This window comes from Peromyscus maniculatus, chromosome 22 (assembly GCF_049852395.1).
Source record: "Peromyscus maniculatus bairdii isolate BWxNUB_F1_BW_parent chromosome 22, HU_Pman_BW_mat_3.1, whole genome shotgun sequence".
Taxonomy (NCBI): domain Eukaryota; kingdom Metazoa; phylum Chordata; class Mammalia; order Rodentia; family Cricetidae; genus Peromyscus; species Peromyscus maniculatus.
This window is the reverse complement of record NC_134873.1, coordinates 9,597,303-9,615,021: the sequence shown is the minus strand read 5'-3', so window position 1 is coordinate 9,615,021 and position 17,719 is coordinate 9,597,303. Positions and strand designations below refer to the sequence as shown.

The 17,719-nt window shown below is 40.8% G+C and overlaps 1 protein-coding gene across 1 annotated transcript; it reads left to right on the top strand.

Moving 5' to 3' along the window:
- Positions 1 to 629: 629 nt before the first annotated feature.
- Positions 630 to 16,413, top strand: LOC102918607 (lysM and putative peptidoglycan-binding domain-containing protein 3). Its single transcript, XM_076559620.1, is given in 4 exon segments — positions 630 to 790; positions 7,224 to 7,319; positions 7,816 to 11,736; positions 11,738 to 16,413. Coding segments are annotated over 2 exon segments (858 nt in total). The 5' UTR covers positions 630 to 790; positions 7,224 to 7,319; positions 7,816 to 11,485; the 3' UTR covers positions 12,345 to 16,413.
- Positions 16,414 to 17,719: the final 1,306 nt, after the last annotated feature.

Genomic DNA, 17,719 nt, shown 5'->3' with positions numbered 1-17,719 from the left:
CCAAGCCAGCCTGGGCTACATAGTAAGACCTTGTGTCAAAACTCCATGAGTCAGGTGTGGTGGATTAGGCCTGACACCTCAGGGCCTGGGAGATCAGGAATTTAAGGTCATCCTTGGCTACAGAGAGAGTGTAAGGCCAGCCTAGTCTACATCAGACACTGCCTAAAAATAATAAAATAATTCACATAAACGCTCTTTGAGCAAACATACTTAAAAACGGAGAGAAGTGCCCGGCGTGGTGGTGCACACATTCAGGCAGGCAGAGGAAGGCTGATCTCTGAGTTCCAGGCCAGCCTGGTCTATAGAGAGACCTTGTCTCACAAATGAGGGAGCTGCAGACTCTTCCATCAGTGCTGCGCTCTGGTGTCACAGTGACAAAGGAGGCAGACTTGATTTCCCGGTGGCAGAACCCGTCCACTCTGACTGTAGGGGTGTGGCACTCCCCCCAAAGCCACAGGATCCCCTCTGTGCTGGAAAGCCAGGCTCCTGTCTGCTTCCCCACTTCCAGGACCCCCCACTGCATCGCTTTCCTGGAATTCCTGTCCAGGCTGGGTCTCTTCTCTTCCTACCCAGTAACTCATTAACTCTCAGGGACCTTGACCCCTGCACCATCCAGGGCTTCCTCCCTGAGTGCTGTGGGTGCCTGCAGCACCCCAAGTGACACAAGAGGGGAGGATGGGGTCAGAGTTCAGAAACAGGGCAGCACCCCTACCTCCTCACCCCTGTAGGTACTGAGTCTGAGCCTGGTCTCCAGAGACAGAGAAATGCACCTTGCAGACAGAACACTCAGGTAGGTGCCCGACACCCATCCCCTCCATTTTCTTCCTTGTCCTGTTTTTTTTTTTTTTTTTTTTTCTTTTCTTTTTTGAGACATTCTCACTATACAAACCACTTTCTACGAGGACAGGTGTGAACGCTATGCGGTTCCTGCCCTCTGCTCAAGCTCACCTCTAACCTTTTTTTCTTTCTTCAAGTGCTTCGGTGTTTTGGCTGTGTGTGTCTGTGAGGGGGTTAGTACTCCTGGAAATGGAGTTATAGTCTTGAGCTGCCACATGGATGCTGAAAGTTAAACCCGAGTCCTCTGCAAGACCAGCCAGTGCTCTTAACCACTGAGCCAACCTCTCCAGTCCAGAATTTTTTTTCTGTTTATTTGGAGAGAGGGTTTCTTTGTGTAGCCCTGGCTGTCCTGGAACTCTATGTAGATCAGGTGGCCTGGAACTCAGAGTCTGCCTCTGCCTCCTGGGTTTAAAGGTGTGCACCACCAGACCCAGCTCTCTTCCTTGTGAACCCTGTCAGGATGCCGGCTCCACCAGGGTGCCCTCACATTGGTTTCATCCTTCAGCTCTTCCCTTTTGCTGTTAGGGACATATTCACATCTGGGGAGGATCAGCGTGTGCCCATCTTTGGAGTGGGAGTTTATCTCTGTGCCTGTGGGAGCCCATTCTCGGGTTCCTCGTGGCTTTACCCAGCAGGTCCAAATAGAGGATGATCAGGACCACGGGCCTGAGTGCAGGTGTCTGAGATGGTCTGCACTTGGCTGTGCTGGGGGAGGAGGGCTTTTGCTTCACCCCTTGGCGTCTCTATAAAAACTCTGGCGCAGAGACAGTTAAGGCCCATTGGAATAGGTTCCAGGCCCTCTCAAGGCTATCCTTTATTTTCTACCTGTTTATCTCCATGATATTCTCCACAATAAATCCTTCTATCTAATATTTCCTGCTGATTGCAATCAAGAAAATTCTGGGGAACTGTAGGGGTGGTGGGTAAACGCCCCACATGTGCCTACTTCCTTGTGTACAGCCACATGCTGCCCTGACCTTCCTCTTGATTCTTCCATGGCTCTCATGGGCCCTGGCAAAAAGCCTCAGTCTGTTTTTAGGACTGTCTGCTGCTGCCCCGGCCAGTCCTGACATGGCCTTCAACCTCCTGATTTCACACCCTCCCATGCTTCCGCTGGCTGGGAAGCTCATCTGGGCTGCAGCTGGCCTCACTTTCTTACTGTGGAAATCTCAATCTGGCCCCTCACCCCTCCCTCTCCTTACCCCACCTCCCCCACTGCCATGGTGTCTCTGTGCTGTATAAGACACTCCTGGGTATCCTCAGGGGAGGACCGAGAGGAGAGTTAACTCCAAGGGGTTCCCTGAGAGGCCAGGCCAAGGCTGTTGCTGGACCCTTATGGCTATGCCTATCCATTTCTACATGAACAGGATCTCACTCGTTGCCCAGGCTAGCCTCTAATCATAGTATCTCTCCTGCCATGGCTGTTAGTTATTTGGTGGCACTCTTACCCTGTGAGGAAATGTCACGAAACAGGACAGAATCCACTAACAAGCCAGTGTTACAGGTGTTACAAACAACTCAGACCTGCCCTGCCGAACAGGGACCTGCCTGTAAAGCCAACGCATGTGGTCGGAGCTTAAGGAAGCCAGACCCAAGCCTTGACTCGGCACAAGAGGGAACACATGGCTGGATTTAAGCTTTAGCCAGCTACACTTTCTTGTGAGCTCTCTCTCTCTCTCTCTCTCTCTCTCTCTCTCTCTCTCTCTCTCTCTCTCTGGATTTACACCTGGGACACTAGGTGGCTGCTTTGAAAATCCCCTCGGATTTCTGCTGTTCTACGCAGATTTGGTAAGTCATAACATATCAGATATTTTAAAGGAAACTATCTAAAAGAGAATTTTTTTCCACATTAAAAAACAAATGGGTTTTATGTGTACATTGGAAGAAAATTGGTTTTTGTTCGAAATTTTAGGCAGTCTGACAATGGAACAACTATATAATATTAGTATTGGTGGAATTATGCAGCTTATCACTATGCTAATCCACATTTTAATATTTAAAAAGATAGTCAATTTAAGTGCCAGGATAACAGCTTTAGAAGAACTTGTTAAACCTGTAAAAATTCAGACAGAAGAAACTAACAGTGAAGTTGTTTCAAGTCGGGATCATAAGGTTGCAGAAAGAAAGCCTGTTTTCACACAGTCACCCTTAATTTATCCTGTAACCATACAGCAGATGCCTGATCAAATGGCTACACAAAATATTTGGGCTCCAATTGAAATGTTGGATTTAAAAAGGTTTAAGGAGGCAATAGTATCTTATGGCACGCATTCCCCATATGTAAAGCAAATGTTAAACTCTTGGTCAACATATAATAGGATTGTACCACAGGACTGGTGGGACCTTGCACAAGGTGTTCTGGAACCCAGCCAGAGACTTCAATTTCTGACCTGGTTTAAGGAGGAGGCTAAAAACATAGAAAAACAATGGAGGGATAAAGGAATACAAGTTTGCCAGGATCAGCTTATTGGAGAAGGCCAATATGCTTCAGTACAAACACAATGTTTATATGATGTCCAAACCCTAATTTTATGTCGAATGGCAGCCTTGAATGCATGGGACAGAGTTGAGGAACCAGGAAAAAAATCTGAGTCATTTACAAAGGTGATGCAAGGCCCAAAAGAGTCTTTTACAGATTTTTTACAAAGACTGGCTTCAGCAGTAAAGAGAATGGTCACGGATTCAGAAGCTGGTAAGGCAATAATTGAATCTTTGGCCTTTGAGAATGCAAATGCAGCATACAAAAGAATAATCAAGCCATTAAGGGCAAGATCTGCACCTATGGAAGATTGGATTAGAGAAACAATTAATGTTGAGGCTGATGAGCATGATGATACGTGGGTAGGAGAAGTAATTTCAAAAGGTTTGAGGAGTGTTAGATGTTTTGGATGTGGAAAGCAAGGACATTTGAAAAGGGACTGTAGACAGGTCATTCCTAGAAAAAATGTTTCTTCAAGGAACAATGGCAACAGAATGCCCCTTCCTTCTGGAGTATGCAGAAGGTGTGGTAAGGGAAAACACTGGACCAACGAATGTAGATCAACAAAGGACAGACAGGGTAATCCTTTGCCTCAGTCTTCGGGAAACTCCCAGAGGGGCCTCACGCAGGCCCTGGTTGCAAATCCAGTTCAAACCTTTCCTGCAGCCATAGAGGAAATCCCTGCTCTGAGCAATTAAATAACCAAATGCCTATTCATCATGCTGGTCAGGATGATGAAACAGAGAGAATAGAAAATTCAGGAGAAAACATAAAGAAAATGTTTTGGCAAACTTCTATTAATGAACAAAGACCAAAATTAACGATAAAAATAAATGGCGTTTTGTTGTCTGGTCTGGTAGACACAGGTGCGGACATTACCATAATTGCACCAGAATTTTGGCATCCAACTTGGCCTCTTCAGGAGGTAAACGTTCAACTGTTAGGAATTGGGACATTATCTCAGGTGAAACAGAGTGCAAGATGGCTCTAATGTATAGGTCCAGAAGGACAGAGAGGAAAATTAAAACCATATGTGGCTAACATAACTATGAACCTGTGGGGTCGAGACTTGTTGCAACAGTGGAATACTCAGATTAACATCCCTCCAATCTCAGAAACAAATCATAAACTAGCACATGTTACTGAGAGAAATATTAGAAGATATTGTTCAAATGAGTGGTCACCAGCCATCCATATTATACAAGAACAGGGCACAATAACTGATGATCTTCCAAAGACACCAACAGCTCTACCTTTAAAATGGTTAACAGACAAGCCTGTATGGGTTCAATAATGGCCTTTAACAACAGAGAAACTCCAGGCTTTAGAAGAGCTGGTAGAAGAACAGTTAAATGCTCAGCATATTGAAGAATCAACCAGCCCTTGGAATTCTCCTGTATTTGTTGTTAAAAAGAAATCTGGTAAATGGAGAATGGTAACAGACCTTAGAGCAATTAACAAAGTAATTCAGCCAATGGGCTCTCTACAATCTGGGATGCCTTTGCCTACTCTGTTACCAAAAGGATGGCCTCTCATAGTTATTGATTTAAAAGACTGTTTCTTTTCAATACCTTTACGAGAAAAAGACAGAGAAAGATTTGCTTTTACAGTACCTACTTATAATAATTCTCAACCGGTTAAAAGATTTCAATGGAGGGTCCTCCCACAGGGAATGTTGAATAGCCCAACTCTGTGCCAATACTTTGTACAACAGCCATTGGAAGTGATACGTAAAAAATTTCCTAAATCTATAATTTATCATTATATGGATGATATTTTACTAGCTGACTCAAATGCAGATACTTTAGAAATAATGTTTGAAGAAGTAAAGAAAATTTTGCCTTGCTGGGGATTACAAATTGCTCCTGAAAAGATACAAAGAGGAGATTCTATTAATTATTTAGGATATAAAATAGAGCTACAAAAAATTAGACCCGAAAAGGTGCAAATTAGGAGAGATAGACTACAGACTCTTAATGACTTTCAAAGATTATTTGGAGACATTTCTCATCTACGAACTATTGTTGGGGTAAAAAATGATGAACTGACTAATTTGTTCAAAACCTTAGAAGGTGACAAGGACTTAAATAGTCCAAGAGAATTATCACCTGAAGCTGAGAAAGAATTGGCCTTGGTAGAAAAGAAAGTGCATGAAGGACACATGGATCGTATTGATCCAAAGCTGGATTGCATTTTGGTTATTTTACCTTCTAGGCCTTCTCCTACTGGAATATTAATGCAGAGGGAAGATATTATATTGGAATGGATATTTTTACCAAATAAACCAAATAAAAAATTAAAAACTTATGTGGAAAAAATCTCTGACTTGATTTACAAAGGAAAATTGAGACTTCGTCAATTAGCAGGCATAGACCCAGCAGAAATTGTCGTACCATTAACTAAGGAGGACATTGAAAAATTATGGACAGAAAGTGAACCTTGGCAAAGAGCTTGCAGTAATTTTTTGGGAGAAATTAACAGCAAATATCCCAAAAGCAATAGAATTGATCTTATAAAGAGAGCTGATTGGATCTTGCCTCGAATTGTACGGCAAAAACCCATATCCGGAGTTCGTACATTTTATACAGATGCCAACAAAGAAGGAAAGGCAGGTTACAAATCAGAAAATTTAAGTAAAGTGGTTCAAAGTCCATATAATTCAGTTCAAAAATCAGAATTGTATGCTATTTTGTTGGTATTAATTGATTTTTCAGAACCTCTCAACATAGTAACTGACTCTCAGTATGCTGAAAGAGTGGTGTTACATATTGAGACTGCAGAATTTATCCCTGATACTTCAGAATTAACTTCACTATTTATTCAATTACAAGATACAATCAGGAAAAGGAATCATCCTTTATATATAACTCACATTCGATTCCATACTGGTCTGCCAGGCCCTCTAGCACAAGGCAATGATGAGATTGATAAATTATTGATTGGAAATGTGCTGGAGGCCTCAGAATTTCATAAAAAACATCACGTCAATAGTAAAGGTTTAAAAAAGGATTTTTCCACAACCTGGCAACAAGCCAAAGAAATAGTAAAGAAATGTCCTACTTGTTCCTTCTACAATCACACGCCATTACCAGCAGGATGTAACCCAAGGAGTACTCAGAGAAATGAAATCTGGCAGATGGACGTGTTTCACTTTGCAGAATTTGGAAAACTGAAATATGTACACCATACCATCGATACTTATTCAGGATTTCAATGGGCAACTGCTTTGAGTTCTGAAAAAGCTGATTCTGTAATCACTCATTTGCTAGAAGTTATGGCCATCATGGGTATACCTGCACAAATCAAAACTGACAATGCTCCATCATATGTCTCTGTTAAAATGAAACAGTTTTTTGCTTATTACAATATAAAGCATATTACAGGTATACCACATAATCCTACAGGTCAAACAGTTATAGAAAGATCAAACAGAACTCTAAAGGATATGCTAAATAAACAGAAATGGGTAACAAAAACCCCCAGAAATAGACTGCATAATGCTCTTCTAACTTTGAATTTTCTGAATGCTAATGAGAAAGGAACAACAGCTGCAGAGAGACATTGGATAATAGAAAAAACTACAGAATTAAATCAGCCTATATACTTTAAGGATGTGCTGACCTCAGAATGGAAACCAGGGTATGTATTACATTGGGGACGAGGTTTTGCTTTTGTTTCTACAGGAGAAGATAAGCTGTGGGTACCATCAAAATTGATAAAGGTTCGATTTGAACAAGAGAGACCTCTTAATTAGAGGAGGTGATAGTTCATCAACCAGCATGAACATCCAATTTAAATTAACTTGTATCAATAACACATGCCTTGTCATTTAATCAGATAATAACTTGTCAAAAGTAAACATCCCCAAAATTAGTCTTGGAGTAAGGTTTTTGTTTTTGTCTTTTAGGAGAATGAAGGTTAAGGAATTTGAAGAACACTGGACAAATGAGACAACTGAAGAAAAGGGACAAATCATCTATCCCAAGAAACAGAATGAAACGATGTATGGGTATATATTATCTAAAAATTTTTATGTCTTCCTAAATGTTTGTTTCTGCTTTTCTCTAAAGATTTAACGCTATTGGTCTTCTAATAGTCCCAGTTCAATTAAATTTTAAAGCTGACTTTGGAGTTGGAGAATGGCTCTCTCCTTCTTTAAACTCAAGCATGTTGTTAAAAGGAAAATGCAAACTCCCTGCATCATGCCAGAATAAAAGAGCCATCTTGTGCTATGGTACAGGACAAAAGCAAAATTAATTAAGGGACTATTCTATTACTAATCTCAACTCTTTGATTCTATTCTGATTCTTTAAACTTTTCTTAAAGTGTGAATTTTATATCAAAATTTAAAAGATTAACATATATAGATATATAGATATATATACATTTTAAACTTTGTTAAGATATGAATGGTCATATAGAGTACTAACTAATTCTAGAAAAAAGGCTAGCTGCATATATATGTTTTTGTGTTCGAGTCTCTTATCAGTTTTCTGCAGGAAATCACGGCCAGGCCTAACATCAACTGAAGTCTCCAGAAAGAAGATGGGGCCCCACAACAACAATTCCACGTGGACAATAATAATATCATTAAGCTGACAAACATCATCCACAGATCAGCTTTGAACTACATGGTGCTCAGAGCAATTTTGAGATGACTAACTGAGATGATCCAGTCTCAAAGACTACTTGAATAAGGACTTGAGATAAACCCTGAACTTTGGCATTATACACAGGTTGGATAATGAAGGATATAGTTACCTTTCCTAGAATTTGACAATTAACCTAAAATTTTTCTTTCAGGATAAAGAAAACTTCGCCCATACCCAGCAGGAAGCAATTTTAAGAATACGACGCCCACATTCCCAAAGAGGTGGTGTGGGGTGGGTGGTTTTTGGTCTTTTTAATGGGTTTTGGGTCTGGGATAATTTTCAGTATTTAGGGGGGTTGGTTACAAGTTATTGTCAAGGGTTAGGAAAAAGGCTAAGCAAAGGAGATTAGATTTAAGGTTCTTGTTTAAAAAAAAAAAAGAAAAAGAAAGAAATGAAAAAGACAATTACTAGTTTTAAATACTTTACATTGGATTGGATTGTTTTATATTGTATACAAATTTGAAATTGATATTGTTAGAAAGTGCTATATGAATATTTCTAATTGTATTCATACCATTCATTTAACAATGTAATGCAAATTTCTCATCCTTGAATGTTATTATTACCAACTACTAGGATATAAAGAAATGAAAGTTAGTAGTTAGACATTACAATAGAACTTGTAGTCATATTAGATATATTTTAAAAATTGAGCAGAGATGTTTTAGACAGGTCATCTTCAAACCCTTCAGAGATCTACAGAATATGGCATTTAAAATGTTTTAATAACTTAGAAAAATTTTCTTTTTTGAGACATGTCGGCTCCTGGCAGTACCAATCTACTTCAGAGAAAATATGGGCATTGAAGAAACTGTATATGGAGTCAACTTTCATTGTGGCAAAAGTTAGCCACTGGACAACAAAGTATCCTCGAATCAACAGGACAAAATGGACAGACAGGACACGAAACAAAGGACTACTGATTCTTGCCAAAACAAGTGTGGTTACGGCTTTATCAAAAGGCATCTTCTGAGGACAGGACAATATGGCCCCATCCCTGAAGTGGCTTTCGCAATCCGGACAAGGTACAGTGCCCTTTTCTTTGAAGGCAGCTTAACAGGCAGAGGGCCGATGGCTTCTGTTGTACAATGGAACAGCAGCTGAAAGCTCACACCTCTCGATAGTAGACTGGCATTTAATAGAGGGATGTGGAGAAGAAGGGGATGCTGAGATGAAGCCATATATACACAGCCAAGAAGAATGAACAGCTGAATTTAAAAACTGTCAAAAATTTCCAGAATTTAAAATCCTGAATCATGACAGGACACTAGTGGAATTCAGGAGTTTCTGGTAGGTGGACTGCTCTCACCCAATGTGAGGTTGAACTGTTGACCTTGTGTACATCCTACATCACGAATGAGTCTGTCAGATACACTAAGCCTATTGGGGAAAATTATAAAGGCCACTCCATGTAATTAAAAGGAAGATTTATTTAGTGGATGACTTACAAATGAAGGAATAGATAGGTTGTGGGGGTCTGGGGAAGGTGTATCGCAATCCAGCGGTGTTCTCTGGAGCTCTGCACACTCAACCTCCACCGTCCAGGGTCCAGGCGCAGAGAGCGCGCACAGAGAGAGCGCTCACCCATCCAGCTCTAGGGTTTCCAGCTCCTCCCCTCGCCCCGCCTCGTCGGCGTGACAGTTGCCGAAGTCTCAATGGGGGTTGGAACTTCCAGATCCAAGCTGGAATGGCTACCCACTACAAAGCCTATAGGCTGAAGATGATGCCCCAACACTGCGGAGAAACCTCAGGTGACTGCCCAGGCAGCTGTTTCTGTCAACTCACAAATTTTTTGGAAGTTGCTTGCATGCACTTCCTGTTTTTATTTTTGTTAGCTAATATTATTCCCTTCTTGGGTCTCTGAGGGAGTTGAAGATTAGTTAGTTATGGTTGAAGATTAGTTAGTTATAGTTGAAAATTAATTAGGATAGAAAGTACATTAGATACATCTTGGATTTACCAAAATAGGATAGATAATGGAATTATTTTCTCTGATTTGTCAAATACCTGTTTAGGTATTTATTACTTGTATATATTGTATATAGTTATTGTACTTTTGTAAGTTTTTCTTTTGTTAGTTATAACCTTTTGCTTTTTTTTCCTTTTTATTAAAATAGAAAAGGGGAAATGTGGTGGTAATCTAATTGTACTGAAATGTGATTTTGATTGTATGTTAATAAATAAAGTTGCCCGGGGGTCAGAGCTATTAGAGCCATAGCAAGAGTGTGGCGGTGGTGGCACACGCCTTTAATCCCATAGATGTCTGTGTGTTCAGGGATACAGCCAGCATTGGAGACATATGCCTTTAAGACCTAGGGGGCTGTACATTCAGACAGTGACGAGGCAGTCACGTGTTTGGGTTTACAACCAATGAGAAGGCAGAACAAAATACTATAAATAGACGAACAGACAGGAAATAGGTCTCTTTCGGGAAGCTGGGACACCGCAGGCGGAAGGGTGAGATTTTAGCTCTGAGCTCTGACCTCTCGGCTTTCTCTTTTACATTGTTTCTGTGTTTCTTATTTAATAAGACGGTTGGTTACATCAATAGACCACTGCAGAGTTAATGAGCTGGAGGTCTTGAACTAGGCGGTAGGTTCCATTAGACTTTTTAACTGCAAGTATGGGAGTGTTAAAAGGTGAAGAGGTTAGGCGGAGCAGCTTTTTCCTGAGAAGGTCAGAAATGATCGGCTTAAGTCCTCTTAGGCTCTGGAGTGAGAGAGGGTACTGAGCTTGGGTGATATATCTGGTAGGATTTTGTAGCTGGATAGTGATAGGCTAATGGTGTCTAGCAATAGACGGGTTCTGGGTATCCCAGACTTTTGGGTCTACCTGAGAGGCTGGCAAGGGAAAAGAACTGTTAGAGTCAGTAGAATGAGTGGCTAGGAGAAGGAGGGGAGCTGCTGGTGCGTCTGGGATGAGGCAAACGTGTGGAGCAAAAGAAATGGACGCTCCTACCTTAGCTAGAAGGTCCCTTCCCATTAAAGGTCCAGGGCAGCTTGGCACCACTAAGAATGTGTGTGTGAGAGCGATGCCTCTGAAAATGCAATTAAGTGGTGGTGTCTGATGAGGTAGGTAAGGCTGTCCCCCAACCCCGACAATAGGGAGACGAGCAGGAGAGGTGGGACCCCAAAACTCTCTCAGGACAGAGTAGGTAGCTCCGGTGTCCAAAAGGAACGAGATGGGGCGCCCATTTACTTTTATCACTACCCTAGGTTCCCTGTGTGAGATGGGAGTGGCCGGGGCAGGAACGGGGCAGCGTCAGTCGTCACTGTAGGCCAAGCCTAGAAAGTCAGGCGGAGGGTGTTCTTCGTCTGGTTCAGAATCCACTAACAAGAGTTTTATTAAGATGAGAGAGACAGGACGCAGCGCAGGTTTGAGGACACGGTGGCTGTCGGTCCGGAAGGCGGGGACGGCGGGGATGGCGGCAGGAGCGCGCCCAGGACAGCCGAGAACCGGGGGTCGGTCATGAGCTTCCCCGGGGCCGCGGCCGTGCTGGCGGACAGATTATAACATCATGGCGGGGAGGAACCAGAATCGAACTGTCTCCCTCCCAGGAACTCAGGCCAGCAGCCAGCTACATACCTTTGGGAATTGTACAGACAGTGACCTGTTGGAAGAAGATGCTGAAGTGTATGAACTTCGGTCCAGAGGAAGGGAGAAGGTTCGAAGAAGTACATCGAGAGACAGGCTTGATGACATCATTCTGCTAACAAAAGACATACAGGAAGGAGACACTCTAAATGCAGTAGCCCTTCAGTACTGTTGTACGGTCTATCAAAATTCCAGTTAAAAAGTTTAGTTCTTTGACTGAAACTCTTCATCCTCTGAAAGGAAGACAAGGTTTGCATCCTCCACCGGTCGCATGTGCTCCAGAGCGGGAAGCTGTGGCCCCCGGTGCCTGTCTGCCTTCCACTGAGTCAGCCGACCGTTTCCTGGAAGAAGTGGATCGAGACATAGAGCAGATAGGGAAGTGCACCAACACCAAGAGGGAGAACCTGAGCGAGGTGGTGTCTGCCTTAACAGCACGGCAGAGCCGCTTTGAACCGGATAGCAGAAGCGCTCACAGAAAGGACCCGTACTATGGAGCAGACTGGGGAATTGGTTGGTGGACAGCTGTGGTGATAATGCTGATAGTGGGTATAATAACACCAGTATTTTATTTGCTCTATTATGAAATTTTAGCGAAAGTGGATGTTAGTCACCATTCAACAGTGGGCTCTTCACATTTGCATCCAGGACTCACACCTCCGTCACAGCACAGAGAAATGGAAAATGGAATTGCTCCAACAAAAGGAATACATGTTAGTCAACAAGATGACCACAACCTATATAGGCAAGATCCGCAATCACCTGCTGCTCCACACAGAACGTAGCAGTGAGCTCTGATCAGTGTTGATGAGCATGTATGCCTATGGATATGGCGGTTCACAGATGGCCAACAGCTGCTTCGACGTCAGCATCTAGGGACATCGAAGATGCTCTGTTTTCACCTTGCTAGGAACCACTAAGCCTTTTACAAATGGATTGTCTGTAACACACACATGTGTTTCTTTATATTGAGACTGGTCAGAATACATCTGCTGTATCAGTTCTTAAAGCAGAAATTAATTTACATGTATGTTTAAGAATTCTAATGTGCAAAATGCTGTCATTTTTCTTATTCAGGATTAGTTGTGATTAAATTTATTTTTTGAAAAATTATTTTTTAATTTAAGGTTGTTCATGTCAAGATTTTCAAATGCTTAGCAGCTGAAGAAAATTTGCTACCATACCACCAAAATACTGGTTTTGATTCTAAAATTATGATACCAAGTACTTAACACTCAATTTTGAAACTTTTTTTTTCTTTTGAGACAGGGTTTCTCTGTGTAGTTTTGGTGCCTGTCCTGGATCTCTCTCTGTCTCCCAAGTGATCTGCCTGGCTCTCTCTCCCAAGTGATCTGCCTGGCTCTGTCTCCTCAGTGCTGGGATTAAAGTCTTGCACCACCATCGCCTGGTTTCAGTTTTGAAACTTTAAAAACATGTTTTAGCACATGCTATGAAAGCAGATGTAGAAACAGATATGGAAACGTAATTTATAATTTCTGTAATAGAGGCTAACAAATAGATTAAATATTTTAAGACCCCAAAATAATGTCTTAGGGTTGGAAACATCAATTGACCACAAGGACACTGAAACAGGTCAAGACCTAGTCCGTAAAAAGGGAAAGCTTTATGAGGAGCCCTCCAGCCCCACTTTCACTTATCATTTAAAATAAAGTACTTGTGTCTGATATTTGGAAGCACTCTGTAGCACTTTGATGAAGTGTTATTCAGAAAAGTATATTCAGCAAATTCCTCTTTACATACTGTGACTAATCACTGCTGTTACAAATAGTAACATGCCTTAATTACACTTCCTGCCTTACAATGTTACTTTACGTGAGCTCACACACACTTTACAATTGAAGTTGAAACATTGTCAGATTTCCTTCCATAGGCTGTCATTCATAGGCTATGTAACTTTGTCTTCTCTTAAACACAAGCAAACATGGAGTAGCAGATTTGTACTATCTGCCTCTCATGTCTTGCAGAGAAAAAATGAGTGAACAGGACTTTGATGTTGGCAGTAAACAGATTGCTGTATTTGGTGGCCCCTTGACCTCAGCTTTTCAAAAGAAATGTCCTGTTTAGATGATCTAAATGCACCTAATATGCACTATCAAACTGAGGAACACAGGCCAAAGTGTGAATTAGTCAAAAGGGCTTAATAGTGACATTTTCTAAGTCTGCTGTGAGACAACCAGTTTGGCTAAGAAGCATTTGTATACTGATTTTAGTGTTTAATTTTAAATATGTGTTTTTAAAATATCAGTACAGGTGGTAGAATTGGGATTGCATGTTTTCTGTATAATAAACTGCACATCTTAAAATATATCACCTCTTTCTGGACATTATTTCCTAAATCGATGTTTCAGCTTTTTAAGCATTTTGTATATCAAATTCTAATCCTGATACAAGGAATTATTAATACACATTTATTATATTTGGGGTTTATATACTTTGAGAAGAAAAAGCACTACAAAAAGACACAGAAGTCAGTCATTTTATTAAAGGCCTACATATATCAGAGAAGTTTAGAAAATTACCTTTAAAGTATTTAATAATAGGAAAGTTGTAGTGAATCAATTCCCTTTGTATATCTTAGTTAAAATAATTTTTAATTGTTTTAACAGCCATGTGCATTTTGAAATGAGCATGATCTGTAAATATGCTCAGTGTTAACACAGCAAGTTTACATAATATTTATTAAGCCTGCTGAAAAAAATCAAATTTTAGGGTAGAAAATGAAGACTTGAGGGCAGTACAGGTGATATAACCTTTGAAGGACTTTGTTTACATCAAACAAAATTAGAGAGTTGGTGGGTTTTTTTTTCTGGTTTTATTTGGAATTGTAATCAAGGGTTTGATAATTTATGTTTAAAGGAGGAGGTATACTTGCTGGTTAAAATCACTTCTGTCTTGAGCATCCTTTTTGAGGGAAATACAACACACATCCTTAGGAAACAACCACACAATTTCCTTTTCCTATGTATTTTAGAGTTACTAATCAAATATAATTCTATATGTAGGATTATGCTTTCATCTTTAAAAAAATTAGCATTTGGTAGATTTTTGAAAATCTATTAACTATGCATTTGCAAATGTATGCAAAGTTTTGGCAACTGCAAGCCAGTGTATTCCAGACAACACAAGCACAACTGTTGTTGTTGGATACTGTGGATCGTGTTCAAGCCCTCACTTGAATTTGCTTTGAGGCTTTAATTTTTGTGTGTGTGTTTGTGTGTATGCAGTTATAAACATAACAGAACCCAGCACTCGGGAGGCAGAGGCAGGTGGATCTCTGTGAGTTCGAGGCCAGCCTGGTCTCCAAAGCGAGTTCCAGGAAAGGCGCAAAGCTACACAGAGAAACCCTGTCTCGAAAAAGCAAAAAAAAAAAAAAACATAACAGAAGTGGCCATAGTCATTGATACTAGCTCACTTAAAAATTTGGAATTGCAAGTAAAGAAAGACCTGATATTAGGACACATTCTTGACTTGTTAAAGACTAGTTAGATGTGGTTGAGTTTGTTTTGAACCAATGGATACCTACTTAAGTATCATCACTGTCCTTTCAACAAAGCAAAGTTATGGTCTGCTGGCCATGTTATGGATTAGGAAGGAGCATGCATTCTCAAGTTTTCTTTTCCAGCGAAGTTTGGTTGTTAAAAGCTTTTTTCTGGACTAAGCTTTTTGGCAGTGAGATCTAACATCTCACTGGAAAGATGAAGGCTGTGGTTAGAAGTAGAAGTGGAGATCCAGTCTCAGCGTGTTAGAATTAGGGTTATTTAAACACTGCATTATCATGGGACTCTTTCTGATTTTGAATTACAACATTGTTGCTCAGGAAATCAGTATTTTTTCTAAGTATGTGCATATTGCACTGTTAGATCATAGAAATATATGATGCTTTATTTAATTCATTTTATGTATGCAAAAGCTATAAATCTTTTGTATAATGTATTTTATATAATTGCAAATGTATTAAACCATTGTTAGCATGTACATCTATAAAACTGGTTTTTAAACTTTTTGCCTTGTTTTTCATATTTTAAGGATATGCAAAAATATTAATAAAGTTTATATTTTGTTAATTTGAAAAAAAAAAAAGATGAGAGAGACAGACGAGTGCTCAGGCCTGTGGAAATGACAAGTGTGTGGAGAAGAAGAAGGAGGAAGCCGAGAATATGGCGCTGGCTTATAAAGGCTGGGTGGCACATGCATACAAAGGCACATGTGGCTACTCCACGCATGCGTGTAGATCACATTGTCATGTTGCATGCTCTCACACAACCATGCAAAGCCACGGGGTCCTGGTCATGTGAGACACCTTAGCTGGAAATGGCTATTTTGACCTGGAACTGGATAGGCGGAAGTGTCTAGGTCCGCCAGACCTGCACAACCATGGGGGTGTGTTGTGGGTCTATCACAGCATCCATCTTCCACAGGAAAAAACTCTGCCTTATGGGCCTGAGGGCGGAAGAAGATGATGCTGTTCTGATACTTGTGCCTCCAATGCTATGGAGATCTAGTATCAACTGGTCCCTGTCATTTGTAGAATTGGAAGCTGCTTGGTCTGCGCTCAGATATAATTTATCTTTCTCAGATAGTACTGATGGCTAGGTTAGGTATAACTTTGTCAGCTTGACAGCATCTGACAACCAGATCCTTCTGCAAGGCTATAGCAGCTTGTTAGCTCATTTTTAAGAGAATGTTCTAAATAAGTCATAAAGGTTTAAATATGGGTCTAAAGAAAAGGTCTGAGGATATGAAAGCTTATAAGCTTTGAGGATCTCAGAAAAATGATTTAAGATATAAATGCAAGTTATAAATAGATAAATAAATGATTTAGATTATGAGAAATGTTTTGGATTGTTCTCTTCTATGATATAACAGTTCAGAGCTTAACATTTAATAGAGAGTTCTGATAAGCTAGTAGAGCAATGACTACTTATTCTTCAGTCACAAGCTCAACATTTAAGATTTATTTTAGATGTCATCTAAATATATCTAAATATAAACCTAGAAGTTCTTCTCATCAGGCCAAAAATCTCTGTCCAATTTATAGCTGGCTCTCTGGACAGAAGGAAAATGCACAAACTTTTAACCCAAATCTGTAGTTCTTGCTAGGACAAGAAGGTATGAGTCCACTTCTGCTATTTTACAGACACCCATCACCTGCTTTGTCTGTGATGTGGATTTTGGTAATACTAATGTATCTGAAACTTTTATGTAATTTTGTAAGATAGTTCATGTTGGCCTCAGAGGATTAAAAGAGTCGTAAAACCTGGATCCACTTCACAGGGGTCAGAAGGACTCCAGCTTAAATTCCCCCACTTGTCTATTCCTAAGGATGGTATTGTTTTCTCTCCTGGTTTTGGGACTCCTGCTCTTCCCAAATACTAAGAATGTGTGCCTAAGAATTTCAAAAAAGTTCATAAATTTTAACTTCTGTTCCTAGTTTAAGATGTCTCAACAGATCTCCACTTGGCTGGCAGGCACCTCCACGCTTCAGTCACTGACTCCACTGCTCCAGACAACTGTGAGCTCCGGACTTGCTAAAAGCTGACACGGACCAGCCCAGCCAACATGATTGTTCCCTGTCTCTACAGGGTCAGACAGCCACATGCTTCTGACAGATGCCCAATTGCCCAGCCTTTGACTAGCCTTTCGGGCTTTTTTGAGCCCTCATAATTGTACCCCAATGTCAGCTTGAAGCAGTTCCAAAAGAAACTACATTGTCCCATGTTCCCTGCCCCAAATAGGTTGAAATGCTGCGTCAAAACGTAAACTCCTTGGCATAGGGGGCGAGATGGCTAATTATAATGCCCATTGACATGCCAGGAAAATAGGTCCAGAATCGTCAGTTGATAAATTTATTAATTGAAATGGCTCTATAATAAGACACTTGATCTTCTTTGTGCAGAACCAAAGAGGTATGATATAAGATTATAATCTGGTTGTACTCAAAGATCAGAACTACAGGGCCTTAAGAATGGCAATAGATACAGATGTCACTGCCCTAGAAACATCTGTTGGCTAATAGTTCTTAGGTCCCAATACCCTTGAACCCCTGGACAGGTAGGACTTATGATTGAGTCCTGTCATTGGTACTTGTGAAGGGGGAATGTGGGGAGACCCCAAACAGTCTGACCACACAGCTACCATG